The 11835-nt window shown below is 37.6% G+C and overlaps 2 protein-coding genes across 4 annotated transcripts; one reads left to right on the top strand and one right to left on the bottom strand.

The window, feature by feature from the left end:
* The first annotated feature begins 1379 nt into the window (after positions 1-1379).
* On the top strand, positions 1380-5339 carry LOC130494225 (calmodulin). Of its 2 annotated transcripts, XM_088890902.1 has the most exons (3): positions 1424-1636; positions 3267-3636; positions 4971-5339. In XM_088890902.1, the coding sequence occupies exons 1-3, from the start codon at positions 1561-1563 to the stop codon at positions 5068-5070; spliced, it is 546 nt and encodes a 181-aa protein (XP_088747028.1). In that variant the 5' UTR covers positions 1424-1560; the 3' UTR covers positions 5071-5339. The 2 variants fall into 2 exon arrangements, with proteins under 2 accessions (NP_001409261.1, XP_088747028.1); NM_001422332.1 differs by lacking the exon at positions 4971-5339 and having other exon boundaries at positions 1380-1636; positions 3267-4000.
* A 319-nt stretch (positions 5340-5658) lies between these two features.
* Positions 5659-11594, bottom strand: UBC22 (ubiquitin-conjugating enzyme 22). 2 transcript variants are annotated; one of them, XM_010253441.2, is made up of 7 exons: positions 11455-11594; positions 8213-8366; positions 7904-8048; positions 7734-7811; positions 7396-7508; positions 7054-7157; positions 5659-6354 (listed from the first exon to the last, which is right to left on the bottom strand). In XM_010253441.2, exons 2-7 carry the CDS (start codon positions 8213-8215, stop codon positions 5991-5993), a joined length of 807 nt encoding a protein of 268 aa, XP_010251743.1. In that variant the 5' UTR covers positions 8216-8366; positions 11455-11594; the 3' UTR covers positions 5659-5990. The 2 variants fall into 2 exon arrangements, with proteins under 2 accessions (XP_010251743.1, XP_019052623.1); XM_019197078.2 differs by having other exon boundaries at positions 11349-11463.
* Between the last annotated feature and the right edge of the window lie 241 nt (positions 11595-11835).

Below are 11835 nucleotides of genomic sequence, written 5' to 3'. Positions count from 1 at the left end.
AAAGATGCAAAAGACCAAAAACATTGAATTTTTGAAAGTTTTAAATGGAAGCTTTCTGGCCTTTCCAGGTGATAAATAGCCTCTAAACATGTTTTTAAAAGCTTGGTAGACCGAGCCACTTTCCAAACAGTATTAGCCTTTAAAATCAAGACTCCAAAAAGCTCAATACATCTTTTAGCCATATTGACTATTAGAAGAACTTTTTAAAAAGACTTGCCAAACAATACTGTAATATAGAGGGTGTTTGGTTCTATGGGTGTTTATTCAATAAACACCACCACATAGGCGCCACTTCAGCAGTTCCCCTCCCTTGCTCTTATGTACGCATTGAGAATGGCAAAAGTGGACTTCGGTTTTTGTACACGCTTATCGTTTGGGGAAATTATCTTTTAAAGCTTTCACAAACGGTTAGTGGTCCCTAATGGCGCCTAGTTGTCATAAACAGTTGTAATTATTACCTTTCTTGGTTTTGCAAGCAAATAAAGTACAAACGTTGAATGAAAAACATAAACAAAACCAAACACATACATAATGAATTCGAGGTTGACCCAAAGGTCATCGGTCTGGCCAGCCTAGCCCACTAACCAAGAGTTGGAAAGCTAGGTAGGCCATCAGGTCACTGGTTCAACCATCTGGTGCAATCGAAGTCTAATAAAGCTATTATTGTGCCAATGGGTTGAGTGCCCGTTCAGGTCTCATTTGGGAGGATTGGAGGTTTAAACTGAACTGCTTTCATTAAGTCACTTTCGAGAAGCCACTAAACAAACTTCATGGGAAAGCCAATTTTTAGGATGAATCGCATCATGTTTAAGCTAGCTTTTGGGTGTTTCACCAGGGCCCACTTTTGTAAAGCCACAAAAGCTGCTTTGTGAAAGCCCTCCCAAATGGACTCTCAATTAAAAGCTTAAGCCCTCCCAAACAGACCCTAAACCTTGCAAGAAGCCAAGAAGAAGGGCTTCATGGAATCATGCTACAGCTGAAGTGGCTGAAAGCCATTCAATTCAACCACTTCAGCTGTTATGAAACGGCCCCGGAGTGTTGGGCGCTGCACCCTTCATCTGCTTCCGGGTTGCTCTCCCTTCCGCTCTTTTTTTTCAAACCTAAAAATTGGGTCCCTCTGAACTAAACAAAGCCTAAAATTAGAATATGGTTATCAAAATAGAGCTAAGATTAGTAGCTGATAATTATAGAAACCACTCATGGATCAAAGGCGGAGGCCATAAGGACATTATTGTCATTGTAACAAATTCAGTTATTCCAAAAATTGGGGAAATTATTATATATTAAAAGCGCCAGTTTCATAAAAGGAAAGGATAAATTAGTAACTTCACAATTTTATATTTGAGAAAGTGAATTCCCCGGATAGGTCGAGCATTCGATGCCCTTGATGCCTCCGCCCATATAAAACCCTAATTGTCCGGAGAGGAGACAGGCTGAGCCAGCGATTTGGTCTTCTCTCGCTCTGGTTTTTTTGTAGATCTCTCTCCCCGACTCCCCCCCTCTCTCTTTCCCCCTGTTTGATCACCTCTGCTCTTCAATCTCGAAACCGAAACCGAAACCATGGCGGATCAGCTCACAGACGATCAGATCTCCGAGTTCAAGGAGGCTTTCAGCTTGTTCGACAAGGATGGAGACGGTCAGATTCCTTCTATCTCCGCTGTTTCTTTTTTTTTTTTTTTTTTATTTTCCCTTCTCTTGATTCCTGCGGATGTTCTTTTACCGGTTTCGTGTTTTGCTCGGATGATTTGGACTGCTGGTTGGTTTTATCAGATCTGGGTGTCGGATTCGCAACCCCTGAATGTCCACAGGGTTCCTTTGCTCTTCATGGGTTTTGGGATTAACTGGGTTTTTTTCGTTCTTTTCTTGTTTTGCTGTGTTTTGAATTACTTTTGCTGATCCTGAAATGTTTCTGGAAGGAATTATTCGGATCAATTTGTTTGTATTCGTTTTTCCTGATCATGCTGACTGATTCTACTATGCCTTTGAATAATGTCGGAGTCTGGATCGCGATCAGATGCATCCCTTGATTTTGGTGGTGGTTCTATTTCTTCCCTGCTGTTATTATATGGTTGCCCTTAGTTCAGACTTGTTTGATTATTTTGAATTAAGTATCTTGCTGGATTGCCCTTTTTCTTTCTTTGATTCCATGAGGATTTCGATGCTTTGATTTGTTTTGTCAAAGCATGATTAAGTAATTCAGCTCTAACCTTTATTGTTTTCTGAAGTGAGACTCGTTGAAGGGTTATCTTCACATGCCAGCGTATCTGAAAAAAGAAAACAACCTCGTGGTTGAGGTTGGCTTTTGGTGCCCACCTGTGCATTTGCTTCCCTGGAAAGTGGAAAGCACGCTAACAGGGTGACCCGCATTAAGCAGAACTGTTACCAAGTTCTGCATGAATTGGAAGCCTACTACCTGGAAAAGGATGCTCGTTAGACTGTTTATTTTCATAATGGGTTAGGATCCAATTTTATGCTCCTGCCAGCTGTTTGCTATTCAGCCTAAATGATCCAGTGCCATCTTGTCATGTCTGAATTGGTTTGGTTGTTGTGCTAACGGTGCCCCTTTAGATTCGTCTTATGAGATCATTATGTTTAGCTATGGGGGTTAATCTGGATGTTCGGTCTAGCAAGTCAGAATGCTTGCTATTTATCTTATCTTGTTTCCGTGTCTTGTGTCATTCTTGTCACAAGCTTCGAAATTGGCATGGCAGCTTGGTTCATGCTTTGTAATATTTGCAGTTGCATCTCATTCTGTTTCTAATTGTGCTGGGATTTTGTGCACATGCACCCATATTGTGCAAGGACAGAGGATGATTTGGAAAATTTAATTTATATATACCCACATTGCTGGAGTAGCAGAGATCAATTCTTGGTAGCTGATTCCAAATGGTTTGGGCGTTGGGTATGCATATTGTTTGTTGAGAGGTTCTGGTGGAGTATGGTAGTAGCCCAGATTAAACCCTTCTGCCATGCAGAGGAATGGGGTAGAAAATTCTAACCATTCACAAGCTATGCCATCATTTAGCTTTGATAATGTGTTTAATCCCTTGTTCATCTTTAATGGTAACTGGATTATATACCCAGTAGCAGCGAGTTCTCATTTTTAATTTTCCCCTAGATAAATCCCCCAAATGGAGATTCTGTTTGCATTTAATTATATCTGCTATGTTGCTTGCTTCAAATGTGCATATGGTGGTTGTGCACTCTTATGTTGAAGGGATGGGTGATCTTGCCAATTGAATGTCTAATAAAATCGTATGTTGCAGGTTGCATTACCACCAAGGAATTGGGGACAGTGATGCGATCACTTGGGCAGAACCCAACAGAGGCAGAGCTCCAGGACATGATCAACGAGGTCGATGCTGATGGAAATGGAACCATCGACTTCCCTGAGTTCCTCAACCTCATGGCCCGGAAGATGAAGGACACCGACTCTGAGGAGGAGCTCAAGGAGGCTTTCAGGGTGTTCGACAAGGACCAGAATGGTTTCATTTCTGCAGCTGAGCTCCGCCATGTCATGACCAACCTTGGTGAAAAGCTCACAGACGAGGAGGTTGACGAGATGATTCGCGAGGCCGATGTCGACGGTGATGGACAGATCAACTACGAGGAGTTTGTGAAGGTCATGATGGCCAAGTGAGGACCTTCGCCACCATAACCATAAGAAAGAAAATTGAAAAAAAAAAACAAAAAAAGGGGAACCGAGAAGATAAGTATAATGCGATAACTATTTTCCTTTTAGAAATAGTTCTAGAAAGGAAAAAATACCAGAGGACGATGGGTGCTAGCTTCTGCGGTTCAGTGTTGGTTTTCTCTCACTCCCTCTGCTTATCTCAGTTGTGTAATTGTGCTTTTCTTTTTTTTTTTTTTCTCATCTCGGCTTGTTTTCTTTCTCACTCCTGTTCCTAGTAGTTTGAATTCTTAGTTTTTCATCTTGTTTGAACTGCGAACCTGGAAACATTGGGTTTGTCCGATATTCTCTCTCATTTTGGTTGACTGAAATTTTATTACAAACCTATTTTTTTACTATCGTCTTAATTGTCTGTGTAATCGTAGAGCTCAGGGCCCTCGTTTCTTTGCTTCTCTCTATAAACAAACAAAAACTCTAATTAGCGATTCTATTCCGTCTTGCCTTTGCTTGGTTCGAAGGGTACGATTTGATTGTACGAAGGCCGTACGCAAAATAAACTTAGCGCCTAACCGATAAACTAAACTTTTTAAGTAGTTAGATTACCGAACGTACGACTCCTCGTGTTCCCCTTACCCTTACATGACTTTGTGGGAAGGTGTGCCGGAATGGGACTTGTTTGGGCCACTGGTATTAATTTTGCCGAGCGGAACTAGTCTGATGGTCAAAAAACAAACGGTAAATAGCAACGCGATGTTTCTCGTAGGAGTAGTGAGGGAGTTGAGTTATAGAGATGTGCTCTCACCGTCGTCTTATTTTGGACTAGTGTGATACAAGAACAAATAAAAGGTGCTTTCTTTTTTTTTTTTTCTTTTCTAATATGAAATGGGAAAGGATAGATAGATAGATAGATACGAGGGAGGGAATGGTTTCTGTACATATTTATTTTGTTACGTGGCACACACTAGTACTTAGGAAGTTGGAACCTTGTAAAGAAAATTTGGGAGAATATATCCTTGTCGAATCTATCTGAGTTTTGGCTTTCAATCTGCCTTGTATCCACGCGGGCTGGGACGGGTGTGGGTTAAAACTTAAAACTTTAAAAGGTACTGAGCAAGGAAAAGATGCCTATTTCATTTGGGTGGGCGTGGGCCATTTATGATAAATAAATATAAAAAGGGATCTGATACTGAAACGTGATAATGGAAAGAGGTAATGAGACCCAATATTGTGATTCCAACTCCTTTTTTGCCACATTGGACACCAACCACTGCACTGACCACTCCAGAGGTATCTGATGCGTGGTTTGGGGGGTTTTTAGCTAATGACCTTTTCTATGCAGACGAAGGAAACGAAGGATCGAGGAGAAGAGAGGATCTGGATCGTCGCCAAAGAAGCTCCGGAAGAGAGACAAAATCCAGTCAGTCTGTGTGCTGCTTTAATTAAAGTATGGCTTTTATCTTTTTTGACTGTAATGTGCACCCACCCTTCCAAGTATGTTGAGATGGGAAATAAAAAATAATGGTAGTAGTAGTACTAGTAGTTAATGATAATTATAAATAATGGTAGCAATTGGTTGTTAACTGGAATTTAACACTGCTAAGTGCTAAGGACGTCCAAGTTTGTAACTTCGGGTAACCCGAGAATAAGAAGAGTTTGGATTGCTTGCTTTTGTCACATTCTTTTAAATGAAAAAGGTATTATTATATTATGTGCAAGAATTTTTTGACGTGATGAAGTGCAACCTCCGCAAATCAATCTTAGTATTATTCATTGGACTTCGTTTTTTTCTAATTTAAATTATAAGCTAGCTCCATACGAAATGATTCTATTGCACCTGGCGTCAAAACAAAACTAATAATGATAAATGAACCGGACTCCGGAAGACCCAATAAGTCTCAAGAAGAGAACCATCAATCCTGCGAATCTAATTCTGAGTTATTTGTTTTGATGGCTGATCTGCACCTTGGATGCAAACAACACTGCAAGGGACGACGACTGGGTTTAAAAGAAAATGAGCAACTCCTAACTGCAACATGAACTGCTTGAACTGCTTTTGCTTTCACGACAGCCATATCTTACACAACAGTGTCTTCCAAAATGAAGGAAAAGAAAATGTCAATATATATATATATATATAGCACATAGAACAAGGTTAATGTTATAACATAATCTAATCATCCATCATCATTTTCCCATTTTGAGAACAATCTCCCCCCTTCTGGTTCCAACTTTGTTTTTCCATGTTATTTCTGTTACCGTCCATATCCCCTCCCCCCTCCTCAAAGGATATAAAATGTCAGCAGCCACAACGAAGTTCTGTAGAGATGTTTTACTCTTTTCTTTTTCCCTTGCATTCCTCCTATAATCTCTTCAAGCTTTTCTTTCTTGCATCCATCTTCTTCTTGTCCGCCTGGACTTTTACCACTCCAGATTCCTTCTTCTGTACTCCTGCTGTTGATCCACCTACAGCAGTAGTTCCATTTGTCTCTGAAGCACCAACTGTTTGCTGATCCTGTAAGTTTGTTGTTACCCCTTTGATGGCTGCCGTAGAAGAAGGCAACGAGGGAGACAGTGACACTGTAGTAGTGCTGGATACTGCGCTCTTTTGGTCAATGTTCATTGTTGTGTTTGTTTGGTCAACATTCAAGGCTGTTGTGGACTCAGAGATGGCTCCTGTCTTGGATTTGAGTTTTGGTTTGATTGCGTGAATTCCAGTGTAGAGCCTGGTAACAGAGACAACTTTTTCATCAATACCTATTTGTTGTACAGATCTGAAAGAAATAAATTCATACTTGAAGAAGAATGGTTTCCAGTTCCCCGTGGGACCAGGAACCACCACTCTCATGAAGCTTCAGGAAAACTATATGGTTGTTTTCATTGGAAAGTCCAAAAGGGGCCAGTTGGATAATCTATGCCTTAGTGCAATATAAGCCAATTGGGTGAATAATTGACTCTATATATCTATTTGACATTTAGCAGTCCTAAAAAGGTGCTGACTAACTGATGGGTCCTAGTATGCATATGGCTGTTTTCATTGGACTTAACCCAATTAGAAAATCACAGACCAAACCAGTAATACAGTTTGGTTTATAATACGGTTTGGGCCATTCCATTGGACTTAAACCCAATTAGAAAGCCCAAATAGCATACATACCTGCATAATTAATATATAATTCGGTTTATGGTTTGGTCTGGTTTCTGAAATTCAGAAAACCGAACCAAAATCATAAGCTGAAATATAATTTTCCCAAACCAAAACCAGACCATTCTTAAGTCCAGAACAGACCAAACCACCAATTTCAGTTTGGTTTGGTCCGGTTTGGCAGTCTGGACCATATATCCTACTCTTAAAGGCAGGGTCTGCCCTGGGAACCAGAAAAATGTACCACATGCATTTCCCATGTGAATTATAGATCAGTTACCTGGCATGCCGGGCATACTCCTCATAATTTTCAAGTAGCATCTTGCCAGCCTGTTCATTCAGGGCTGATTCTGGAAATGGTTCTATCAGTAGACACCTGACCACCTGTTTATCGTTAACAATGACATCAAACTCAGACAAAATGAGTCAACAGTTGTTCATGAAACCGATCAGCATTGGAACTCAACCGTTTAGGAACTTGAAAAGATTAAAAAAGGGAATGGCTAGTACTAAAAGGTTTATGCTAGGGGGATGACTTATTTTGAAACTCTGACCCAGATGTGCACAGTGCACAGGAAGAACTGGTACTACAAGGGAGAAACATATAAAAAATGTAGCTTACAAGGAGAACATGTCGCAATCCAAGACTTGGATTCCAATCCTTTTTCAGTGTGTTGACACAAATCTCACCATTGGTCGCAATATTTGGATGGAATATTTTTGTCAGAAAATAACCTGCAGAATAACAATTTGGAAATCTGAACTCATATCTTGTGCATAATGTACTAAACCAAAACAAGCATCATGCAGGAAATTGAAGCCACCATTTCTTCCTTGTGGAAGTTCAACCTATATTGTAGTTAAACAAACAAATTCGAGTGAAAACAGCAGAGACCATACCCTTGGATCATGCTGATCAAAGACATTACTGGAAACAAGATGAAGAGACACTGGATATACCTTTGGGAGGGGAGTGTGGGAAATCATGAGATAAAATCAGCTTCATGCGGAAAATACCATTTTCGTATGGAGTCCCAGCTACAAAGGTTAATGCACACCTCAGTAAAACTACATAGTATTTTAAACTATATGGCTTGAAACGAAAAAAAAACAATGACAGCCCTACATACCTGGACCTTCAATATCAGCAAATATGGTTGAAAAGTCATCATCGTTTACACCTACCTTGATGCCCTCAGGTGGGGTTTCATCAAGATTCTTCAACTCCTTTGCAAGTTGCTTTATTACGTTAGGAGGAAGATTTTCATTAGTTGCCTGCCACAATAAAAAACGAATGGAAGAAAAAAGACACATTTTGATATCAGCAATAAAATATATCCTCAGGGACAAAGGCCACACTTATAACCAGACATGGTTCATATTCTTAGGCTCTATTGACTGTTTACAAATGTGCAAGATCAAACAGAGATAGAATATACCATAATGAAAAAATTAGGGGGAGTTGAAAGATCTCTCTATTCCCTGTATGGATGAGCACTTGGAACTACCACAAGTATAACAGAATCTTCTTTTAACTTTCCTGAGAATTTGGTTGTAAACACTGGAAACAAACTGCTTTAATACCAGAATGGCCTGCAAAATGTTCAAATAAGCATTCATTTAAACATTTCATGGATGATTGCAGCTGTTAATGAATCTATTCAGTCATACATGATGCAGGTGCAGGTAAAAGATTGCATTTACTTATTGTTGAGAAGGTCAAACTGGATTATGCTGAAAACCAAACATTGCATTTTCTTTTTTAAGGCTAACATATGAAAATTGCATCTAGGACTGATAGAGATGGTTAGGTGCATCTAATGCATGAGCTGGACATACATACCCAAGGGGTAGGGAGAAGAGATTTTCTATCACATACAAACATGCAGTTGACATTTGCTGTTTTACAAGTTCCTAGAAGCACAAGTTCAGTTGTTAAAAAGACAAATAGTGTTTCCTTGGATCAAAAAAAGAAAAACAGCAGCAAAAGGCTTCCAAACATGGTTTTGAAAGACTTAAGCCATGATGCATATATGCCTTGAGGCGAGGTGCTCAGGTTTAGGCTTAAGCCTCATAATTTTGAATGAGGCTTAGGCCCTTGTCAGAAGAGGCATATGCCTCTAGCCTCAAGGTGTGAGGTGTGATAAGCCTCAAGAACCAATGCCTATTGAGTATATGAGAGGGCCACTTGAGTAATCATGGGCCAAATAAAGAAGGATAAAATTAAAAACCTATAGGGAAAATCAAGTTCTTAATTTCTATTAATGTTTTAAGGGAGTTCAATGCAAGAAGGGCCAAGAAGAACTTTTGGTAACCCATAAATCTAGCACCCCAAGTTTGTTATTTTTCTCATTTCTCTTCCTAGTGGATTTATTTATTTATTTTTTGTATGGATCAAATATATGGATGACCAGAAATCTTCAATTTATATGGATAAATCATCATATGATCCAATTAGTGAAAACAATTTTGAAGATTATTAGCTCATCTAAAAACATTATGACAGGTCACTTGAATAATTTGAGGACTTTGAATTTTGAAATTTGAAATTGAAATTTGAAATCATCAATTTATATGGATAAATCATCATATGATCCAATTAGTGAAAACAATTTTGAAGATTATTAGCTCATCTAAAAACATTATGACTGGTCACTTGAATAATTTGAGGACTTTGAATTTTGAAATTTGAAATTGAAATTTGAAATCATCAATTTATATGGATAAATCATCATATGATCCAATTAGTGAAAACAATTTTGAAGATTATTAGCTCATCTAAAAACATTATGACTGGTCACTTGAATAATTTGAGGACTTTGAATTTTGAAATTTGAAATATAAAAAGTCTTATATTGCTAATTAGTTATTATTTTGTTGAACACTAAAAGCCTAGAATTTATTGCTTACGAACTCATATTTTATGGATATTTGTACTTTCTATCATTTATATAAACTCAATAAATCAACTTTTATTTTTAAACTTTATTTATTTTTCTTAATTTTTGATGAAAACAATTTTGAAGATTATTAGCTCATCTAAAAACATTATGACTGGTCACTTGAATAATTTGAGGACTTTGAATTTTGAAATTTGAAATATAAAAAGTCTTATATTATTAGCTAATTAGTTATTATTTTGTTGAACACTAAAAGCCTAGAATTTATTGCTTACGAACTCATATTTTATGGATATTTGTACTTTCTATCATTTATATAAACTCAATAAATCAACTTTTTTTTTAAACTTTTTTTTTTCTTAATTTTTGAGTCTTACACCTCACCTTTTAGGATGCCATTATGCCCCAATTACGACTGTAGCCTTTTAAAACCTTGCTTCCAAAAACTTAGATAAAAAAATCATCTAAGCTGCATGCTTAATTCATACAGTTCAGATGATGGAAAAACTGAGTAAACTAAATTCTTCTTCCAAAGGTCCGAATTTCCAAGGAAAGATGGAAAAAATTTAGGAATTCAAGAGCATTCCCTAAAGATCCTAAAAATATTGTGAGGTTTTGGAAGAATGGTCATCATATCAGAAAATGGATGCCACAATCCCAGAATACTGGAAAAAGGCTTCAGTGAATATGAAAGTCAAACACAATGCGCAGTTAAATACACACAAAGACCTACTAGACTAAGCATACTGATCCAACATGTTGTCAACCGCATATCAGTTTGTTCTAGATACAAACATTGAATATTAAAGAGCACAACAACAACAAACAACTGGATTAACATTAAGAAAACATAAGAAAGCACATAAATAAAAATGTTGCTCCAGAGCATTCTAGGACATCCAGACAAATTAATTGTCATAAAGAATAGTTCAAAACACTCAATCATCAAAATGAATCAAGAAAGTCATATCAGAAGTCTTCAATAAAAGATGAAGGGCATAGAGTACAAAGGCAACAATATCAAGATAAAATTTTCACTCCAAAAGTACAAAGGCAACAATAAAAGATGAAGGGCATAGAGTAAAGTCAAGTAAGAGAATCAGAAACCAACGTCGATCCATTATTACTGGTAGGTAATCAGTACAAATTCATTTTAATGAGCTAAAAATATCAATACCTATTATTTTGTCAAGAGATAATCCAATCAAATCAGCAACATTGACTACACAAGTAAGAATAGATATCAAATCAACGAAAACAGATCAAACTGTTTTTTTTTTTGTTCACTTAATCGTTCTTCAGAACAAGCACAACATTAAACAAGACCAGATCTTTCCAAACCAAACAAGAGCACGACACCTCTTTTATTTCTAATCCAGAAACTATCAACCAAGTCCGAAAAATCTTACATCAAGGAATGCAAAAAAAAAATTGCATGCTAAGTTTGATCTTTTTCATCACAAAAACATTAAAATAGAAGAAAATCACTAAAAGATCGCGGTTAATAAAAATAAAATATTCTAAAAAATTAAACCCTAAATCCCCCTTCAGAAACAAAGAATCTACAACTCAAGAAGATAAAAGAGAAGAATCTAAACCCAAGAAAAGCATCATCAATGGAGTGAGGAAGAAGATGAACAAACACCAAACAAATCAACAGAGAAATAGATCGCACATCAAAGACCGTTGTACCCATTAAACCCAGAAAGGTTCTGCATTTGATCTCGAGAGCGAGCGAGAGAGAGAGAGAGAGAGAGAGAGAGAGAGTAGCAAGCGCCAACCTGAACAGGAGAGACGAGTTCGAGATTGAGATTCGTTGTGCTTCTTCTTCGTCGTTGTGATCCAGAAAGAGATCTTGCCTGATTGGCGTTAGATATATATTAAATAAATATTGAATCAAATCAAAATTAAATTTATTTAATCAAGAAAATATATAGAAATTTAGAAACTACTCCTAATTTTGACGTGTATTATAATGTTTCGATAATTATTGTCACTCACGGAAAATATTAAATATCCTTTCTTTTAGCTGGAATGACGAAGCTAGCCCTGTTTTGAAACCAAATCACGGAAGTGGACCTTCCTAACCGTATGTAAATCCTGGTCCAGATATGATTCTTGGACCCTATCTGTGAAATCAATAAAGTGGTGTTTGGTTTTGT

The sequence above is a fragment of the Nelumbo nucifera genome, chromosome 7 (assembly GCF_055504915.1).
Source record: "Nelumbo nucifera cultivar China Antique chromosome 7, China Antique-T2T, whole genome shotgun sequence".
Lineage (NCBI taxonomy): Eukaryota > Viridiplantae > Streptophyta > Magnoliopsida > Proteales > Nelumbonaceae > Nelumbo > Nelumbo nucifera.
Note: the sequence above shows the minus strand (reverse complement) of the source record. Positions and strands in the feature narration are given on the sequence as shown.